General features: G+C 36.8%; 2 protein-coding genes across 6 annotated transcripts in view; both read left to right on the top strand.

The window, feature by feature from the left end:
• The first annotated feature begins 2,087 nt into the window (after positions 1-2,087).
• Positions 2,088-10,496, top strand: stard15 (StAR-related lipid transfer (START) domain containing 15). Its single transcript, XM_082177410.1, has 6 exons — positions 2,088-2,630; positions 4,895-5,042; positions 5,549-5,652; positions 7,685-7,802; positions 8,573-8,625; positions 9,350-10,496. The coding sequence occupies exons 1-6, from the start codon at positions 2,484-2,486 to the stop codon at positions 9,566-9,568; spliced, it is 789 nt and encodes a 262-aa protein (XP_082033536.1). The 5' UTR covers positions 2,088-2,483; the 3' UTR covers positions 9,569-10,496.
• A 3,346-nt stretch (positions 10,497-13,842) lies between these two features.
• Positions 13,843-22,339, top strand: part of arap3 (ArfGAP with RhoGAP domain, ankyrin repeat and PH domain 3) — a 46,587-nt gene continuing 38,090 nt past the window's right edge. For 2 of the 5 annotated variants that reach the window (XM_082177238.1, XM_082177237.1), the window contains exon 1: positions 13,843-14,042. The gene's annotated coding sequence lies outside the window, so the exon portion shown is untranslated. The remainder of the gene's footprint in view (positions 14,043-22,339) is intronic. The other 3 variants (XM_082177240.1, XM_082177239.1, XM_082177241.1) reach the window with 2 other exon arrangements.

Genomic DNA, 22,339 nt, shown 5'->3' with positions numbered 1-22,339 from the left:
GATAAAAGGTTTGAGTTTATGATGTTCGGATTTCACTGTTGGCGAACCCAAGGGGCTTCATGTACTTCACTGTTTAGTTTCTTTGTCATGGTTTTCGTGTTTATGTCTCGTTCTCGTTCATTTGTTACTATGGTTTCTAATTGGTTTAGCACCTGTTCCTTGTTTCAGTGATTATCATTTCTTGTGTATATAAGCCCTCAGTTCTTGTTATTGTTTGTTCGGTGTTGTTGTTTACTCATTTTGAATCACCTGTTGTTCAGTAAAGTCTATTTGTGTGTGTGTGTGTGTGTGTGTGTGTGTGTGTGTGTGTGTGTGTGTGTGTGTGTGTGTGTGTGTGTGTGTGTGTGTGTGTGTGTGTGTGTCATGCGTCTTTATTGTTGGATTACACAGACCTGTGACTGTATAAAAGCCTCCAAAAATCAACAAACCCCTATTGCAGAGGTTCTCAACCGTTTTGACTCCGTGGTCCCCTTTCTCTATAATAATAGTTGAAGGCCTTCTTATCTAAGCCAGGGTTCCCAGGTCCCAAAAAAATTTCCATCCCAAGTTGACTCAAAACCTGCCAAAATGGAATGCTTCCCACAAAGGTCCTTAAAATAAAAGTCTTTATTGTATTTATTGTTATAAATCACATTTAAGTGATTTTATATGTAATAGTTTATATATAATAATTATTGAATCTGTATTTTATACCTCTTCAGTTATTTAATAAAAAATCATCAAACATACATCTGTCCTTCGCCCAGTCGGTCTTTCGGCGATCCTCATAGGTTGCCAGGTATTCATAAGGATCAATTCAAATTAGTAAAAGGATTTTCATTTTTCTTTGTCTAAAGCTAAACGTTTTGGTGGCCAGTAAATTATAAAAGTAGCCACCAAGAAAAAAGGAAAACTGTGGCTCTGTCATTTTTCTAGTGACTGCATTTTCAAAATAGTCCAATTGTGCTAGACAACCGAGTACCTGGCAACACTAAGCTGACATGTCCCCCTGCTGTAATAAAATTAAATATAATGTCAGTTTAATGTTGTACACCTTTATGTTTAGTGTTTTTTAACATTATAATTATGATTATGTTAATATAACTACATTTAAGTAATTTTAAGACATTAGGGGCCCCCTGTGAGTTTGCTGAGGCCCCCTAGTTGAGAACTATGGTAACACATTTAGTGAAAAGTAATAATAAAAATATATATACTGTTTATATAATCATACAGACAGACAGACAGACAGACTTATAGATAGATAGATAGATAGATAGATAGATAGATAGATAGATAAAGCAGACAGTGTACTGATACTCAATGACTGGTAGTTCACATAGAGTCAAAGTTACTTAGTAGTATAATTTCTAAAGTGGACCGTCAAATAAAGTGTTAACGTGTATTTTGCTGTAAGTGTTTTTCAAATGAACAAAGGAAGGGGATTTTCATTGTTAAAGCTCAAGAAAGCAGCAGACTGACAGCCTATGATTTGGCACCTGCAGTGGATTCCTTAAGACTGACGTCGCTCTTTCCCATGATGTGAATGACAATAGCAGACTGCTTAATTGAGGATGGGCAATGCTTCAGATGGATAACTCAACTAGTGAAGATAAACCACCCAATACCTCATTTCAGTGCACACAAAAGCCCATTTTATTATTATACTGAGCTCCAGAGTTTATGAAGGTAATTCCCAAACCTGAAATCCAAATATAACCTTATTTTATTAACATTCCTTTAACATCCAAACAAAACAACATTCATTGTGTTTCATGACAAATAGAAGTTTCAGGTAGACTTTTACAGTTCATCTGACATTTAAAGGCCTATATTTCTTATTAGGATTAATATTTTTTGGTTGCTGGGTTCCCTGAATGTTCTGGCTACGCATTTTACAGGCTTTGAAAGAAATCTGCTTTTAAAATTACACAAAAATAGAGCTTCTAGACCTGATGGGAGATGTTTGTTCAGATCCTCAAGTAGCCTATAATCTGTAAAAAAGCAGAATTTTACTTTCCCCCTGCACAATATGCTAAAAAAGGTGACAGAGTACGAAACAGTAGACGCTGGATTCAGGCTACACACCTGCACAGGTTAAACAAAACAGGCACGGAAAAGACATCCTTTGAATTGACAAACATGACACCTGATCCGTAGATCATCAGCCAGTCTGACTAAATGAGCTCTTGCAGACTGCTCCACCTGAAAAACGACATGTCAGTAACGTGATGCCTTACTTATATAATGCGTCTCTCCAGTAGCCTATGGGACTGATGCAGGACTGAAGAGGATGCTCAAATCCACCTGCTCCATCATACATTAGATACAACATAGTAACCTTATGCGCAGCAGTTAGACTAAACTAGAAAACGGATTTTTAGACTAAAACTAAGCGGAAAACGACGATAACTGGTGTAGACGACACAAACGAGCGGATTAGTGGCATTTATGAGAGGAGCATTTAGCCCTGCAGACACTGATCCACAGCACCGGGAGGCAAGATGCCAGTTCAGATACCGGACGACACCGATTTCTTATCTTTCCGAGAACAATGTGAAAGTCAGGATGGCTGGGTCGCCCGTTATAACAAAGGAGTAGTGACGGTGTGGTGTAGAGACGAGGAGTGCAAAACTGTGCAGAAACTCAAGGCAAGTGCGTTGCAATGCGGATACTAGTTTGTTTACACTCTGCTTTCAGTCCACAGTGGCATCCGCGTCTAAAATGCGACCAACTGTAGTATATTTTGCGATATTTGGCTACATCATCAGTGACTTTAAATAGTCATTGTCTGTATATCAACAAATTGAATATGAATTTTTTTTTTTTTTTTTTTTTTTTGCTTAGTAAACAAAACCTTGAATGCAGTGTATGGTAGCTAGGCTATGGCAAGCTGTTTTAACATGTATTCTTTATAAATATATAGATATATATATGCTACTTTTACTTTTTTAAATACTAGTAATCCAATAGTTACTAGTAGCCTATCTGCTCAATTAGTCACTAGTAGATCTAATTATTTATTAAATACCATAAGGCCTACCTACTTAGTTACACAAATTGCATATGTTTGCCATTGAATTCAGATGGGATCTGTGGTTCAGATATTCACTTCCAACTATTATTCAAGTATTATCCATCTGTTTAAACTCTGATTATAATGAGAAATGTTTATTGAGAATCAAATCAGCATATAATAATGATTTCAGGAGGATCATGTGACACTGAAGACTGGAGTTATGATGCTGAAAATTCAGCTTAGCCATCACAGGAATAAATTATATTTATTACAATATGAAATAGATATAGTAATATTTCACAATATTGCTGTTTTTGCTGTATTTGATCAAGTAAATGCAGCCATCGTGAGCATAATAAAATTCTTTCAAATAATCTTTAAAACAATCTTTTGAATGATAGTGTATATTACTATAAAAAAGCTAGTTTTTTAAATCAGATATCTACTTCAGCCTCAACCAGTATGGTGCATGAAATCAAGTAAGTCTTAAAAGTATGTGAAAGAGGGGGGTATACAAAATTTAGCATGTGAACCAAAGACTTAAATATACATTGCTTGTGGAACAGCAGTATATCAATGTGTGCAGTAAAAAAAAAAAAAAAAAGGCAGACATTGTGTGTAAACTACAGTATATCTTATAAGCTCCTGAACAGTGGCTTTCCTCACAGACTCCAGAACCTTTTCTGAGAAAATCTTAGAGAAACAAACAGAGATATGGTTATGGGCCATTTGCCCAGGGGAAACTCAGCGTACAGTGAAGCTGGCCAGGCCTGACTGCTTCATGATCCACAGTCTCTGAGATGAAAGACAGGTCTCTCAGGAACACACTGCACCCATGAGATGTGCTGAAAAATTAAGAGTGGAAAACTGTGGTAACAGCAGGCTCAGATGAGGAAACCTGAGCCCCTCCTGCTGTCTTACCAGAGTTTGGCTCTTTTCTGTGTTTTTTTGTGTAAAAGCACTTCTGTTGACCTCTCTGACAATGGCTGAAAAGCTGTCCCGATGTGAGGACCTATATGCATGAGGGCTGTTTCAGCAACGTTTCAGGCAGGTGATGTTCAAATTATTTAGACCCGTTACGGCTGCAAAAATGAAAGAAGATGACAGACCTTCTTCAATAATTCATGCAGCTCTCCGGGGCACTGAGGCGTTCTTTTCATGAATAATTGAGCTTTGTAGGCTTTGACGACATTCCATTCATAGAGACTAAATAAAACTTGTTCCAAGGAACCCAATGGCAATGAGGAGGGACTGATCAAGCTGGGGTTGTAGGGGGTTGGCCATAAATTATTAAATGATGCCAGGGTAGAGTTGATTGAGTTACACGGTTACTTGCGTCGCGGAGTCATACAATATCTGATCACATTGCATTTTATGTATTCATGCTTACCTGACCCTCCTCCCAACCCAGGCAGAGTTAAAGGATAAGGTAGCTACAGTATACCTGGAAAAAAAAGCAGGTTTCACTCGACACAAGCTACATGTAAGCTTGAAATGCAAATGCAGGCCGACATGTTTAAATTTAAAGCTCCACTGTATCTCTCACTCTACTGAAGATCCTTTTATACTCACTGTTTGCTGTGTCAACTTTTACTCTTTGTGACCTGACATGGCTGAGTCACCCAGAAAGCAGGGCTTTTAAAGATAAGGGAATGAATAGATCGATGTATAAATGGTAGCTGGCCTTTGTCAGCACAGTGAAATGCTTTCATTTTTCATCTGCCCGGTAACAGAATGCATTCAAAATCTGTCAGCACTTTATCACGGAAGCACCAGAGGGAAAACTACAGGAGATTTTTCAACGCTGAACACACTTTGTGAACTTTGTATTCAACCGCAATGGAAAAGTTCTTAAGATTTGAAAGAGTCAATGAGACTGTCTGTTTTTCCTCTTAGATGAGAATCGTGTGCAAGGACGTGACAGCAGAGACTCTCTACGACGTCTTGCACGACACAAGCTACCGGAAAAAATGGGACTCCAACATGATCGACACTTTCGATATTGGAAGACTGACAGTCAATGCAGACGTGGGATATTATTCCTGTGAGTCACTCCTTTGTCTCTGTGTTAGAACTGAGCACCAGTACACTTTTATTATTGTTATTAAGCCAATAATTGTGCTTACTATGAGTAAAACGTTGTGGGTGTTTGCAGTACATTTAATGATAATAACTTTACTGATAAATGTATTATCGTCGAATAATTCTAATGTGATGCTCTTTGATATACTGTGCATGAATATCAGCAATAATTTATAAAGAGACATGGAGTAATTTAAAGCAATAATACAAGAGCAATCAATTGAAAAAGAGTGATGAAAGAGTATTAAAATACATACTGCAATTCTATACTGCTATAAATACCATATATTTTAAGAAAACAAGAAATTATGTGAGAACATCTTACATCTTGTGAAAACAACATATTATATACTACAAGTGTTAGACTTATTGTATACCATATGAAATTATAATGCATTGGTTCAAGTTTACCTTCTTGTCTTTTCATGGTTTAACATGACTCTAAATCTTGCCCTTGTTTATTTACAGGGAAATGTCCAAGTCCATTGAAGAACAGAGACTTTGTCACCATGCGGTCATGGCTTCCTCTTGGCAATGACTATCTGATAATCAACTACTCTGTCAAACACCCGGTATGTCTGTGTTTGGTCTGGATTGTTTGGTCTGTAGGAGCACTGGTTTTATTAAACATTTTGGCACAGCCGACAAATATAGTCCAGCACAGTATGTCAGTTGGTATGTAGGTCAGCCTTCCAGGTCTTGAGTCGCTTGAAACAGAAGAGGCCAGATCAGTGGCAAAAGTCTGACAGAGGTATCAGTCACGCTGTCGGGTGACCGAATCCCCATGTTGTAATGAATAACTACATGTCTAGTATCAACAGGCTTGTGTCTTCTTCCCTTATCTTCTCTATTTAAAATCTTACTCAAGATGTTGATTTCTTGCTTTTAAAGGTGACCTATTATGCTAAATTAATTTTACTTAGTGTTTGATCATAAATGTGTGTCGGCAGCGTATGTACACAACCCTCCTATCATGGTAAAAATCCCCCCCACTCCTTTTTTTAATCCCCATAAATCATAAGCAGTGTCTCAGAATAAGCCGTTTGAAGTTTAAGCGCAATGCGACGTGAAAGATAACTTTGTTTAATATTCACGGGACGCGCCGTCTGACATCCAGCTCTCTGTGCACGTGCTTCGGATGTGTGCACTCAGAAAACCGTATATCAGAAGTTCACACTCATATGGCTTCAAAACGCATGCAAATAAAAAACTTTCATGTTGATGAAGAACTGCAATGTCATGTGAGCAATACCGCGATAGAGATGATAATTAAAACCAAACAAATGTCTTAGTTTTTGGCAGAGTTCCCGAGGCACGAGCTGTACAGGCTCCGCCTTCTTCTGGACAGCGGGGTGGGGAGCAGCAGCTCATTTGCATTTAAAGATACATGCACGAAAACAGCATGTTTTTCCTTCCACTCAAAAATGTACAACATGGTATAATAAATTATCTGTGGGGTATTTTGAGCTAAAACTACATAGACACATTCTGGGGACACTTATACAAAGGGACATAATAGGTTCCCTTTAAATCGGAAATAAATCGGTTAATTATACGGCTCTCTTCATTCTGATTGGTCAGCCATGCTAATATTGGCTGTCGACCATGGCCAAGCTGTGTGTGTATCCTTTCATCCGAGTAACTGAAACCAGTGTTTCATGCAAACATATTCTGGTGCTATTTTATGTCTTAGTTATAATTTTTTTAGTCAAATTGACCTCTAAGGATTTCAGTATTAATACTAACTGCAATATTGTTGCAGTGCTTGTCTTATTGCTAGATTGCTTGATTGTTTTATACGTTGAAGCAATTATTTTCCAAAGGCTGGAATACACTACACAACTTTTAAAATCTGAGTAGACTATGTAAATGTTTATACAGAGAAAAGGCCCGTTTACACAAATGACGGTAACTATAACGATATAGCTCTAAAAAGAATAGCAGAGTCCACACCACAACTATAAAGATTAAGCTACAGCACAGAGGAACGATATCGTTGGAATCACTTTCACAATGATTTTTTTTTCCAGCTGATGGATGATAAAATCATTGACAGCCAATCAGAATCCATCCTGTATTAAAGAGCTTGAGCATTTAAAGCAGACATAATGAGATAACTGCAGCGCGTACTTATGATAAACAGAACTATAAAGATAACTATAACACAGCGGGTGATATTATTCTGTTTATTCTAGGCGCGCCCTGCAGTTTTGTCGTCTGGCGCTTTAAATGCTTGAGCTCTTTGGTGGATTCTGATTGGCTGTCATTGTTTTTATCGTTCATCAGTTGGAAAAAAAAATCGTTCTCCAACATTTTTTTTTTTTTATTCCAAAAATTTCCAATGATGCTGTTTATCTGTTTCATTTTCGTTATTTGTTATGTGGACTCTGCTATTCATTTCACGTTGGCTATTTATTAATTTTGTGCGTAGCCATATAATAAGCTTCACTTTAGAGTTTATTTTGCAATAACGACAGACTCTACTTAATACCTCAGCTGTTTAGGTCAAATAATGGTCAGACTGTTTGTATATTTTATCCATTCTTACAAAAAACATTCCGTCATTCCCATGAAACTAAATTCTCATTGTTGCTATTTTTTCAGGAATATCCACCAAAGAAGGATTATGTCAGAGCTGTGTCGTTACTCACTGGGTACTTGATCCAATCCAATGGAGCAAACTGCTGTACTCTTTATTACTTGACGCAGGTGGATCCACGAGGTGAACATTTCTCAGTATCATTTACGGGAATAAATAAATAAATAAAGGTTTCACTTTTTCGCTGGAGTCACAGTGTCAGATCGCCCCTTCTTTTGGTGGAAAAGTACACCATGAACATGAGTGTTTACTTGACACTTACCCTGTTTACAGTTTCAGGCCTGTAGAGTTGTTGCTGTATACAAGAACGTCATATCGTTTTAAAGAGCGGTGCAGTTTCATCATGGTGCAAAAATGCATGTGTTTAGATTGAAATTCTATTTCATGGTGTAATTTTATGTAATGTCTTATAGTCCTGGCCATCTCCATTTTTCTTCTCCGTTCAAGTATGCTCTTGTGCTGTACAGAGTGAGGAGCCAGGAAGCCTTTGAAACTCCTACTTTACACATATTTTATGAATTTGCTGATGTCATCTTTTCCATGCTGCTCTGAGCGATGGCTTTGATTATTAATGTCTTCCGTTGCTGTGATGCACCAGCTGTTTGTGACCTGTGGGACAGACACTTAGATTCAGTTTATTGCAGTTGTACAGTAGACTTCAGAGACGGAGAGACACAATTACAGTGTCCATGAAATGGGTTTATGACAGCCGGGTATAAAACACCCCCAAACTTCCATTTTATTTTATTTTCCTAGCAGTGCTGCTGTGCATTTAGGATACAAAAAAGGCATTCAGGGGTGCACACCTTTTTATTACATTAATGTAATATTTGCTTCTTTTTTTTTTACAGTAGAATATATTGTTTTAAAACTTTATCTTGATTTATTTTCAGGATCTTTACCCAAGTGGGTAGTGAACAGAGTCTCACAGTTTGTGGCACCAAAGGTAAGAGCTAAGTGCATCGAAAGATAATATTTTCTTTTTACATTTTTTTTTTGATCATTTATTTACATAATTTGTGTAAATAAAATAACAGTTCAGCATTCTGAGATTCTAAAAAAAACAATGTATTTTTTAAGAATGATACATAAACTTTGGGGCTGGTAGGATTTAAAAAAATGTTATGCTCTTATTGATTGATTGATTGATTGATTGAAATTTTTCTTTCTTTATACAGTAATATTGTGAAATATCATTGCAATATTGGCCAATAGTGTATGGCAAATTTTTTGCGCATTTGAGTTACATAATGTACACTACTGTTCAAACATTTGTGGTCTTTTAAATATATATATATATAAAAAAGAAGTCTCATGCTCACCAAGGCTGCATTTATATTTATATTATATTTATATATTTTTTTTTACAGTGAAATATTACTACATTTAAATATTCTTCATATTATAACAATTAAAACAAACTGTTTTTTATTTGAATATATTTTAAAAACAAAATTAAGTTACTGTGCTGATTATTGTTTGCATCACTCAACAGTCAAGCTCATATTGGCAATAAAAAAATTCAGTTTTCCTTTGCTGCCATCTGGTGGTTAGAAATGTGCAGATCATACAAGATTTTCTGTAATAGCCACAGCATGTTAGGTTTATAAATAAAAGAAGCACATCAAATGCATGGTCCAGATTTTTCAACTTCTTTTTTTTCCTCACAGGCCATGAAAAAGATTTACAAAGCCTGCCTAAAGTACCCAGAGTGGAAGCGGAAACACGACCCGAATCTGAAGCCGTGGAGGTACCCGGAGCAGAACACTCTGCCCTGCATCAGTGTAGCTGACCTGACAGTGCAGAGAGCAGACTCGCTGGAGAACATCGATGAGAGCTGTGTGAATGAGGAGAAGGCCCAGCACCACAGTGATGATGATGAGACCTAAGATAACTCACAGTGACTCTCCTCGTGTTCTGTGTGCATGTGAAAGTGAGTGTGTCTCATTCTCAGATGAGGATGGTTCCCTTACATTTATTCTATAAATCATACACTCATAACAATATAGTGTTTTGCAGAGATTTAAAGACCTCCATTTTATGTCCACACACTGAAGAAGGGTCTGGTTGTATTAGACATGTTTAATACTTTTTATAGTGTATGATGAACTCATTCAGTATAAAACGTTTTACACAGTATCAATACTTACTCCGGAAGTGTAGCTTTATTACTCAAAATTACTCATTCATATTGTAAGCTGAAACTTAATTAGCCTACTTATACACTCTTAAAAATAAAGGTTCTTTATTGGCATCTGTGGTTCATTGAAGAACCTTTAAGATCCATGAAACGTTTCCATTCCAGAAATGGTTCACTATAGTGTAAAATGTTCTTTAGATTACTAAAATGTTCTTAGTTCAAACCTATTTTTTTACAGTCTATGGTTCATACTGGTTCTTTTAAGAACTGGTCACTGGAAGGAAGGTTCTTTGGGGAACCCAAAATGGCTAATCTATGGCATCACTGCGAAACCCCCTTTTTGGAACCTTTATTTTTTGTGTGTATGGAGCACAACTCATTCTGTCAAGCAGTTATATAACTTATAAAACACTATTTTGTCCAGCCCTGCATTCTGTGGTGAAATTTCCTGTGTGAGGTTGCAGATAGCAAGGACTTCCTTAAACGTTCCTTAAAGTGACACAAATCTGCCTTGAAGAGACCTCAAGGGCTGCAAAAATCAGTTATGTTTAGTACATTTGAATCTCTCTGTGTGTGCTTTTGACTCCATGGCATTTTTCTCAATGTATTGTCTTAAGAATAAAAAGTTTGTATTTCTAAAACTAGTTTTTTTGGTATTATTTATTTGTATAAACAGCATTTGTATCTAAAAAGTTAAGGAAATTCTATTTAGTATTTTTATATATGACCTTTTATACATCTCAGCTTTAAATATTTGAAATGCTTTCCTCCTTTTTTTGTTTTTTTTTGGCAATGAGGAAAGTTTATTCAAAACGGTATCCTTTTTCTTCATCCGTAAATGTACAGCTGGGGACCACTCCTCAAAACCTCTATTGTCTCAGACACTTCCTGCTTCCCATTAGAAACAGTTCCTGCCTACATCAATCAGATTGGGCAGTAGGAGAGAAAAGGAAACTTCATAAGTGAACCCTCCGGCTTTCTCTCACAACAAAAGTCCTATTGCTTTTGCTGCACAGTTCAAGCCTCTCTTCACATCATCTTCATTTTAAACCTAAAAGCACCCTATTGTGAACTTTTCATGACGTCACTAATATACGACATTATGAGATTTTAACTGTAGGATTTGCATATATATTAAGGAGTGTTAAAATATGATTTAAATATGTGCTTTTTGATAGACAAAAATGATAGCTATGATATTAACCTTAAAAAGACAAATGAGGACATTTTATTCTAAAAAGGTTTAAAATTACCATTCACTCACAGAAAACTTTAAACACATGAAAATAATTACATTGTGACACTATAACTATAAAAAAAAGACCAAATCGATTTTGTCAAATTAAATAGACCTAGTTAAATAATGTACCAAGAGTGTGAAAATTAAGGGAAGTTGATTTTCTATAAGTTCACAGCCAGGTCAAAACACACATAAACACTCATTTAAAGGGGTGGTTGAATATGATTTCACTTTTCTAACTCTAGTTAGTGTGTAATGTTGCTGTTTGAGCATAAACAACATCTGCAAAGTTACAACGCTCAAAGTTCAAAGCAAAGGGAGATATTTTCTTTTAAAGAAATTGCTTTTTAAGGACTACAAACAGCTGGTATGGACTACATGACATTCCTTCTGGGTTATGGTGCGTTCAAGTCCTCCTGGGAATTTCGTACGTACGAGGTGGGAAGTCGTGTTGACGACGTGAGGTGCGTTCAAGTCAGTTTCGTCGGAGCAAGATGGTGGTACCTTCTTTTAATGAATAACACGAAAATATAGCAAGATTTGTTAACTCTGCTAATAGAAAATGAAGAACAAAGAATGCGCATCGGGTGTGTTTTTCTTTTTGTTTTTAATTAACTTATGAAGCCAATGTAAATTAACTGTATCATTATATAATTAGTATATAATTTTTATATTACAAGTAGGCTATATCATATATTGTGCAGAGAGCTTACTTTGTTATAAATGAAAAAGCCTTACAATGTCACTGCTAAATACCTGTATATTGTGATATATTTTACTATCACTTATTTGCTCAACTACAGACGTTGCATTCATTGATTCCGCCATGTTTCTCACTGACACGCCCCCAACTCGTACAGATTGGGGCTTAAAGAAAATCCCGAGCTCCCCACTGGTATTTACGACATTGTGGTGGCGTTCATGTGCATTCAACTCGTAAATACGATCTATACGAGATGACTTGAACGCACCATTAGTTACATTTTGAACCCTAAAATGTACATAAACCCGCCCCCGGGAACGCGATTTATAGATCATCAAGACAGAATATGCTAATCAATGACTAGAAGATAGCTACACATAAGCTACATAAATTCACCAAACTAACTATTCAGAAATGTTGTCTACATGTTGTCACTTCTTCTTGAGTCTCTCCATCTTTCTGGCTTTGGTTTGAACATAAAAGGCTAAACGTTTTTAACATTTTCAGTGCATATCTGTGTGAGGTAAAAGGCTGTTGTAGCTCCGCCCCCTGTGCTGGGAGCAGCAGCTCATTTGCATTTAAAGAGACAGATACAAAAAACGGCGTTTTTGATCGCCCTCAAAAAGGGACAACTTTAACATGCTATCTAAAAATATCGGTGGGGTATTTTAAGCTAAACATTCACATACACACTCTGGGGACATCAAATACTTATTTTACATCTTGTGAAAAGGGCATTATACCACCCCTTTAATGCTGATAATGTTGCTGAGTTTAGCTAAAACGGTCAATAATTGTGTTGATTTGTAGGCTAGGTCAAACTAGACAGCTAATTAGCCTGAAGGACTACAATTGTTGACGATTCTTCTGCCCTTGTGGTAGCCTAGTTCAGTGGTTCCCAACCTTTTTTTGTCTGAGACCCCCTTTTTCCCAAGAAAATATTTTAGGGCCCCCCTTCACATTTAATGATATTTTCGCTCTTGTAAGCTTGCAGCAAGGATGACAAAATATGTTGTTTTCAAACAAACGGTATGTTTACTATAAACAGATATGTTTATGCACAAATAATAGCCTATAATATTGAAAATACAATAACAAAAACATTAGTAGGCCCTTTGTAATTTAAAAATGTAAGCCTAGGAGTAGCCTATAAATTTGCCCTATTTTAAATGCAATAACAAAAATATCAGTATTCACACTTGTGTGTAGGTAAAAAAAGAATGAATATAGGCTATTACTAAATGACTTCTGTCTGGGGCCTCAATACTTGCATGTTATTTGTGAGGCTTTATCAATGTGAGGCTTTATTTTTTAGGCTTTTGGCGCTATAGCGAGCGATAATAAACTTGCGTTTATTAACAGAATAATGCGTCTTTCGGAAGAACATTGTAGCCGGAACTACTTCTCTCTCTGTGTGCGTCTATGACGAGTCACGCAGGTACTGGGCTACTCCGCAGCGGCAGCGATCCGAACCAGGGTAAAATAGTCCCAATGTAATCACTTATTATAGGTGTACCATAGTGATTCAGGATAAGACAAAAACACGGTTTGGAAAATGGATTCATGATGAACTCGCTCATTATATACATTTTGAACAGAAAAAAGTGAAGGACTTTTATTTAATGCAAATTGCTCAAAACTTTTCAAAATATGACGCGACCCCCCACAGAGCTCGCTGAGGCCCCCTTGTGGGCCGCGACCCCCCTGTTGGGAACCGATGGCCTAGTTGTAGTCTTTATTTTGCTACTGGTTAACGTTTGATTAATTCCTGTGTGCAGTTAATATTGTAGAACAACACGTGAACGTCTCTAATGCAAACCACAAACCTCATTCTACTCGTAAATCATTAACCGTCATTCTAAAAAAGCCACAGGAAATTCCTGAGGGAAAATGGAAAATGTTTTATAGCTGTTTACACATAATTTCTCCATTAACGCGTAGGCTAATTCTTTATTGTAGATGGAAGAACAACTTCACCATTCTTTACGTGGTTAATTGTGTTTTTTTTGAAACTGTGATATAGGCCTAATTAGGTTTGTGTGGTCTTGCCAGCGCTATAAGTGAACGAAGCTAAACAACCGGCGTCGCTGTCCCTTTAAGAGCTCAGAGTTGGCTCTCAGCAACAGCACTGTGCGTGCGCTGAATCTCCGGCATAACAAACACAACTATCAGCAGCTCAACACTCAAACTTTCTCCAGCACTTCTCACATTACTGGAGTTTAAAACGCTCCGCATCAACACAACGCGATGTCGCGGAATATGTAACGCCATCTAATTAAGGTAAGGTATTCCTTTTACATTCAAACTTATATTTGACAACATCTAACGTTAACAAGCTGTCAGAGAGCAGGCAGTTTTATTAATATCTGAAGGCTACCCAGTGTGTAACGTACAGTGTGTGTACAGTAAGATCTTCTAACATTTAATGAGCGTTTATTATACAACTTTATTTACTACTCGTTTTTCATAGTACAAATCTCTTTGTGGTCTGAAATCATCCCAGACCTTGTAAAGAAGGTGAACGGGCTGTAAAGGAAAGGTTATGTTTTAGTTAAGGTCGTGAGTTTAACTATTAACGTTACCCAGCAGAGTGTTGACTGTTCCGATGGAATTCCATTGATTCTCATGTCAGGATCAGCAGTGCATTCAATCCTCGTGTATTGCAGTGTAACGAAAGATTCTTTCTATAGGGTGTTGCTCACTGAGGAATCCGATACCCAGAGGCTTTAGCCTACACTCGCTGAATGGCACAGTTAAGTTTAAACTGAATTAGAAACACTCAGAGCTAATTTGCCAGTTCATTACAGACAGACACAACAACTGTGGGAGTCTTCAGGGAATTTGCTAGAATAACATGCCATTTTGAAGGCCTCTGCAGAACATGTTCATCCAGCAAGTGTAGCCTATGCCTGATGTCGAGAAACTCTACGTGCACACCCCACTTTTTGGGAGAAATCATTATTTTAAAGTACAAGTGTGTACTTTTGAAATTGTTCTTGTACCCCTGGATATGCCATATGCCTATGTCTGAGCAGATTCCCAAATGCAGATTAAGTTCTCACAACATGGACGAGTGTATTAATTGTGATAAATCTCTTGTTGCATAATCTGACCTGTATTTCCCTCGTGCTCTTCATGACACTTGGAGGATGGGAAATATATTCAAATCTAGCAGAGATTTGACCTTTGGAAAAGGTTCTAGATTTTTTATTTCAAGCGTACAATCTAATCAGTGATATTATTTTGTATGATTGTAATTGAAATAGTTAATTTGATTCATTTTTTTTTTTAGGGTTATAATAACAGAAAAAACGTTCTAAGCTGTAGGCTATAATATAATATAATATAATATAATATAATATAATATAATATAACATTCAAAAGTTTGGGGTTGGTAAATTTTTCTTTTTTTAATGATTTTTTAAAGAAGTTTCTTATGTTTACCAATCCTAAATAGAATAAAAACAGTAATATTGTGAAATGATATTACAATTTAAAATAACAGTATTCTATTTGAATACATTTGAAAATGTAATTTACTCCTGTAATGGCAAAATTGAATGTTCAGCACCATTTCTCAGTCTTTAGTGTCACACGATCCTTCAGAAATCATTCTAGTTTGTTGATTTGCTGCTCAAGAAACATTTCTAATTATTATCAATGTTGAAAACAAGTGCTGCTTAATATTTTTTATGAAAACTGTGATACATTTTTCAGAATTCTTTATAATATAATATAATATAATATCACAACATCCATCTTTCTATCAACACATTGCACAAATAAAGATGTCAAATACAGATGTCAAAGATACTCAGTACAAAGGCACTGACTTGTAAATAAAATAAATAAATAAAACAAACACATTTTAAAGAGAGGAAGATTGTAGTGAATGTTTTTGCTTGCGTTTTGATGTACTTTATGCATGCATTGGCTGCTACAATATTTGTATATTTGTTATTTCTCTCCATTTTTGTTGGACATTAAATGATCTGATAGGACTTAAATGTGAAAGTGAAGGTATAGCAGCAGTGTGGTTTCAATGCAGTTAGGGAACTGAGATCTGAATATGTGTTTGAGCAGAGGTCCAGCATATTAAAACACAAGTGTGTTCTGTCATCTCAGCTACGCGGCCTCCACCAGTTGTGAACAATGACGTATTGTGTCACACAATAGTGCTTCACTGTTATTTATACACACCCCCCCAGCACACTGCATCCCAAAAGCCTCCTTGATTCCTGCGTTTCACAAATTGCTTTTGACTCTACAGCTTCCACTAATTGTTCGTTCTGGAAGCCCAGGGATGTTTGAGTAGGATATGAGAGGGAAATATGTTTTTCTCGTTTGGCTCCATCATAAGCCACAGAGCAATGCGATCAATGGGTCTTGAAGCATGTTTTTTCATTAATGAAAATAAAAACAACAACAAACGATCATGCGAAATTATAATAATAATAAAAAAAAACACTCTCATGAGACTGAATTACACTAGCCGAGGCTTTATTTTATTTATTTGTGAATGTCTGCACTTCCTGTTGCATGTATTGCCTAGATGTACAAAATCAAAGTGGTTTGAATCTGTGGAGACTATGAAACATTTGAAATGCAAATATTAATTTTCTGCTCATAAAGATTACTGTTCAAATAGCAACCCAAGATCATTCAGGGCTCATTCTGTCAGATTAATATTTCCCCTTCCATTAAGTTCTGGAGAACTAGTCCATTCCATTCCATTATGGTTTGAGAGAGTGTTGTTTTTCAAATAAACTTCCTATGAATCGAGTGGGTGGAATTAAACACAGCTTTTAAATTGTTCCCAAACAGGGCGTACAGTATGAGTTGCCATCACCGTTGGTATTAGTAGGACTTGTGCATAAATACAAATGGGAAGACATGCATGAACAACATAGCCTAAGTAATTCAAAATGAAATGCATGTTTTTCTTGAGTTACTTGATTTTTGGGAGACCTGCCAAAACGTCTGCAGACATGAAAAATCTAGGTTGCAGAAATACCAGCTTAAGAGAGCTTAAAGGGTCAGTTCACCCCAAAACTTTAAATTGTCATCAATGACTAAGTCTTAAAAATGGAGTATCACAGAAAGTATCACACTCTTAAGTGTTGATAAAGTGTGTATGTCCAATTGGTGTCCTTTTTACCACCATGTTAAAATTTTAATCTGAAATGCCACAAAGGAACAGTTGTGAACGAAAAGTGTGTGGTAATGTTTATGTCATTTTCTATTTACAGTGACTTTACGTTAAAATACTAGCGCAAGTCGTTTACTGCCTTCATTACAAGAAAACATGCATCATCACTGGCTTCATTTGGTAATACTATTCTGAAAGAGTACAGGAAATGAGTGGCTCTTTTATTGCATAAACTCAATGTGTTTGTTGCTTTCCCTCCGACCATGAAACACAATCTTATTCTGTTAGCAGCTTTGGTGTCTAGCATTTTGATGTCTGTAAAAAAAAGTTAAAGGACAAGTTCGGTATTTTACACTTAAAGCCCTGTTTACAGATCGTATCTGATGAAATAGAACGGTTAAGATTAAAATTTGGACACATTCTGCTGTCCCGAGAATTTTAGGTTTATTTCGCTTCCCCCCCCCCCCCCACCCCCACAATGGTTGTCTATATGCACTGGAAGATTCCGTCCTAAAAACACATTAAACTTTCGTTTACAAAGACGTGAAACTCACCGAGTGGTCAGGGGGTGTTCACTGATATGTTCCATCAAAAATCGCTGAAAAAGATGCATTCCAACAGGTTTTATCGTAGTTTTTGTCCAACTCCATTGACTTGTATAGGACGTGCTGTGAGACCGCAGCACCTTTACGGTATTACTCCGCCGCTTCTTCTTCTGCTTCTTCTGTGTATTCAATGAAATGCCCGTGGTTTGCTTGCAATTGGCAAAGGTGCATTATCGCCACCAACTGGGCTGGAGTGTCTATTATTCAAGCTCTCAACGGAAGAATCACGGGTGTGACGCGTTTGGCAAAATAGGTCCACAAAAGCGAAATAAACCTAAAATTCTCGGGACAGGAGCATGTGTCCAAATTTTAATCTTAACCGTTCTATTTCATCAGATACGATCTGTAAACAGGGCTTTAAGTGTAAAATACCGAACTTGTCCTTTAAAATTTCATTTATTTTGATGGTTTCAAAAATCAGATGAGCTTGTCAAGGTCAGCTTGTCAAGGACACAGTCTGTAGATTCTGTGAAAGTTCTTTATAGGTTTTAGGTGTTCTGCCTCATTCAAACCAGTTTCTTTTCATGGAGACCAGTCTGGTGGTCTCATTGTTTATATATTAGTAGCACGTAACTTTTACAGACACAAAGCCCCTACACTTTTGTGTGTTTGGATTGATGCTGAAATGTACAACATAGGCTATAGATGTATTGACAAAATCCAAAACTTAAACATGATTACGTTTTTTACAGGTATAAAAACATAACGTATTTAAAAATCTTTAAATCATAAATATAATTGTATTGCAATTTTTACCATTTTATAGATTATATTTTAGATCCCTTAATCCTACACCCAAACCTAAACATGGCATATTTAGTAACAGAATACTGTGTGTGAAATAAATATTTTGAGCCCTTAATCCCACTCCAATCCCAGAAAACAGTTTCTTAAAAAATATACTGTACCGGTATATAAAAAACATATACAGACAAGTGATTGCGTTCATTTTATTTATTGCAAAAATGTAAACGGCAGTACCAAAGCAGTCCAAACGACAATGTATTGCATTCTCAGTACCCTCTTTAAGTTGTTAATCCTTGAATATCTTATCCCGATCCTCTCGGTGAAGACACGCACAACTCATTGAAATGCATATCACCCAAAACACAGTATGTCGCAATCGATGACAAAGGCCCTGTCCCAAATGGCACAGTTCAAATGCACTTACGATCTTGTGGACTTAAAATGGCCACCGCATGATCGTGAAGTCCTCGAGACCGTAGGGTGTCCCATTAGGTTTCAGAAGGGTGTTCTTCCCGACAGTCAAAACAGCATTACATCATGAAAGTGCAGACTCGTAGGAAGACTGTGAATGTTTTGGGTGCCATTTGGGACAAGTCCAAAGCAGGCCAGGGCCAATGAGCCTTTGATACACTAGAGCTGCACAATTCTGGATAATTTGAGAATCACGATTTTTTTGTTTTCTGTTTAATGATTCTCCCACAATTCTGAACAGACAATTAAACAAAATAACATGTCATTTACTAGAGGTTTTGACAAAATGTTAATAGCTGCAGTCTATTTAATATATTTTTAATTAATTATTTAAAAAATCTGTTTGAATGGCTCACTCATGAAGACTTCACTTGTTTCATTACTGGATGAATCAGACACTTTGAACAAATCTCTTGAATGAATGATTCAATGAAAGACACATTTTTCAACAGTCACTTTACACGATGAAAGGGTTAGTTCACCCAAAAATGAATATTCTGTCATTAATTACTCACCCTCATGTTGTTCAAGGCTTTCGCTCATCTTTGGAACACAAATGAAGATGTTTTGATCTCTCCATTGACAGCTACACAACTACCACTTTGACACTTCAAAAACTTCATAAAGGGATTGAAAAGCTATTCCATTATGAATTGAGCGGTTTAGTCTAACATTTTCTGAGGAGAATCACTTTATATGATGAACGGGACTGAAAGTTCTCAGATTTCATCAACAATATCTTTGACGAAAGTCTTACGGGTTTGGAACGACATGAGGGTAATTAATGAAATAATATTCATTTTTGGGTGAACTATCCCTTTAATTCCATGAATTAGATTAAATAAGTATTCGTAAATATTTGTACATCTGTTAGGTTTTAGTTTGCCAATATCAATGTTGTACGTTTTAGTGTTAATGCAAATTTACATAGTTTGTTTTACCCATACGTACATTACATGTGAATGCTCGTGAGATCACGTTGAACCTTCTCATGGTTTCAGATGGCTGGAATGATCTCCTCTTTGTATCATGCACATTCTCTTTTTTTCCTCTAGAGTGGGAGAGGAGGAGGGTTTGTTTGAGGGACAGCTGTATCCTGTGTATTCAGTAGTTCAGAGAAAACCCAGATCGGCCATTAAGATAAATATGGTTAGGGCAGGGCGGACAGAGCAGAGCAGGGGCACAGTTTTCCCAGCAAAATACATGTTGATTGTTGTTTGAGATGGTGGCCATCTTGCTTTGTTTACTGGCTCAGTCAAGATGTGGAGGATGATTTGAAGAGACAGATACGGTGATGCTGGAATGAGATGGTTGTGGTGTCCTGCTGGTTGCCATACCATCTCTAGACCTTCATCTACGAGAACAGGCCTGCCCGAAACCATCTCAATCTTGTCTGCAAGCGACCCTTCCCCCGGCATCCTCAGGTCACAGCGTGCAGGGAATGCGGTCATTAGACAAACACCACCCCGTTTATAGTGCATCATTCCTCTGAGTCCATGACAGTGTTTTATTATAAGGCTGTAGGGTGTTTGGGATGGTTACTTACTGGCATAAGTCAAAAAATTATATTTGACCGCTCCTGAATCTTCAAAGCCATAGAATGTTTTTTTAGTTTTTTTTTTTGACCATTTAATTGTTGATTAGGCAAAAACTGTAAGTCTGTAAGTAATGGCAGTCTGGTTGCTCTGTACCCGTAAATCAAAAAGTAATGGCATACCTTTCCTCAACAAGCATGTTTTGAGGTATCATTCATGTTTGTCTGAATTCTGTCATCATTTACTCACCCTCATGTTGTTCCAAAACTGTATGAGTTTCTTTCTTCTGTTGAATACAAAAGAAGATATTTAAAATTGCTTTATGGCACGACGTCACATACATCAACAACATATGAAGCAGCCTCTATGGAAGACACTAGCACGCACGAAGTCGAGTGGACGAGTCGACGAAGAAAGCGCGGTCGGAAGAGTCAAGGAAAAGAAAACGACGGTTCTGTGTGACTGGTATTTACGGCGGTAACGTTACATAAACTGCATAGTGTGCCTTTAAAAGTGAGTTGGAAAAGAGGGAAAAATTCCAATGTCCCAAACCCCCTCTGTGATACCGGTATTACCGGTGTTGTCACACCCGATTACCCGGTGGGAAAATTTCCTCACCGTCACATCCCTAAAACTTATACAGGTTTGGAACAACTTGAGGGTGAGTAAGTGATGACTGAATTTTCATTTTTGGGTGAACTATCCCTATAATATTATTAGGCTACGCAATAATATTACTATTTAAACCAATAATAAACAGATGGAGGTTTTCTGTGCTGTCTTTTGAGTAACAAATCTATTGTCTTATGCATTGCACTGTGTGCTGTGCTGTTAAGATAGAAATTGTGGTTTTGACCTTTCGTGGCTTTATTTTCCCTTGCAAAATAGTCCCTGTCTTAACCGCACACCTGAAGTACATGCGTTACTGAAGTACAAGCTAAATCGAACACTGGGAACCTGCACATCAACCCGATAAAATGTGGTGTAATGTATAGGCCTAATGTGGTAATGTGGTTGTGTAATTACACCAAAAAAAAATGTGTGAAAAGTACAGCTATTTTGTGTAGGGGTTGAGTGCTGTAAAATGGGTAGATGTTTGTTGCATTTATAGTCAATTGGTATTAATTTTGAACCATGTGCGCTGCATTAAGTGCAGCAAATCCAAAAGGAAATGAAGGAAATGCCACTGCTTGCAAGGGACCAAAATAGTGCAAGCTTGGTTTTTAAGTTGGTTCTCTGTATGCTACTGTTCAAAAGTTAGAAATACTATTACAATTTAAATGAACCGTTTTCTATTTTAATATATTTTAAAATGTAATTTATTCCTGTGATGCAAAGCTAAATCTTCAGCATCATTAATCTAGTCTTACAAGTGTCACATGATCCTTCAGAAATCAGTCTAATATGCTGCTTTGATGCTCAAGAAACATTTCTTATTATTATCAATGTTGAAAACCGTTGCTTAATTTTTTGTGGAAACAGCGATATAATTTTTTAAACTTTTGTAACATTACAAATGTTTAATCTAACTGTTGATCAATTGAATGCATTCTTGCTGATTCAAATAAATCTTACTGATCACTTTTAATGGTAATGTAAATAAAATGCCGCATGACAGCCACTTTCGTGACACTCAACAATATGTATTTTTTTGGCTCCACACAAGAATCACAACAGATGAAAGAGAGCAGACCTGCAACTCAATTGGCAAATATTGCAATGACATCACTGCTGGTTACAAACTTTAAGTATAAATTTAAACATTTACAAGAACAATAACAGACAGCATATAGTTAGGACTGAAATTATCTATAGAACAAATTTGAGTGGAATCTGTAGATTAAGGGATTTGGGCTGAATTAATTGCAGATGTTTTGTCACTGGTTGGCTCTATGATGACAGTCTTGCTGAAGGGAGTTTTTCTGCATCGCTGCTAGAGGAAAAAGAAAACACCCAGACCCATTTCTCTCCTTTCCTCGGGTCACACTTTATCAGTCCTCACAAGCTTCCTGCCTCCCCCCTCACCATGGGATCCGGTGAATCAGAGTGCCCGAGCCAAAGGTTAGCATC

The sequence above is a fragment of the Leuciscus leuciscus genome (genome assembly GCF_965113295.1).
Source record: "Leuciscus leuciscus genome assembly, chromosome: 8".
NCBI lineage: Eukaryota > Metazoa > Chordata > Actinopteri > Cypriniformes > Leuciscidae > Leuciscus > Leuciscus leuciscus.
This window is presented reverse-complemented; position numbering and strand designations above follow the sequence as displayed.

Excerpts from the sequence above, each read along its gene's own strand:
- stard15 (XM_082177410.1), top strand. The coding sequence starts at position 2,484 with ATGCCAGTTCAGATACCGGACGACACCGATTTCTTATCTTTCCGAGAA. Across the intron at positions 2,631-4,894 it reads AAACTGTGCAGAAACTCAAG|ATGAGAATCGTGTGCAAGGA; the intron begins GCAAGTGCGTTG and ends TTTTCCTCTTAG. Across the intron at positions 5,653-7,684 it reads ACTACTCTGTCAAACACCCG|GAATATCCACCAAAGAAGGA; the intron begins GTATGTCTGTGT and ends CTATTTTTTCAG.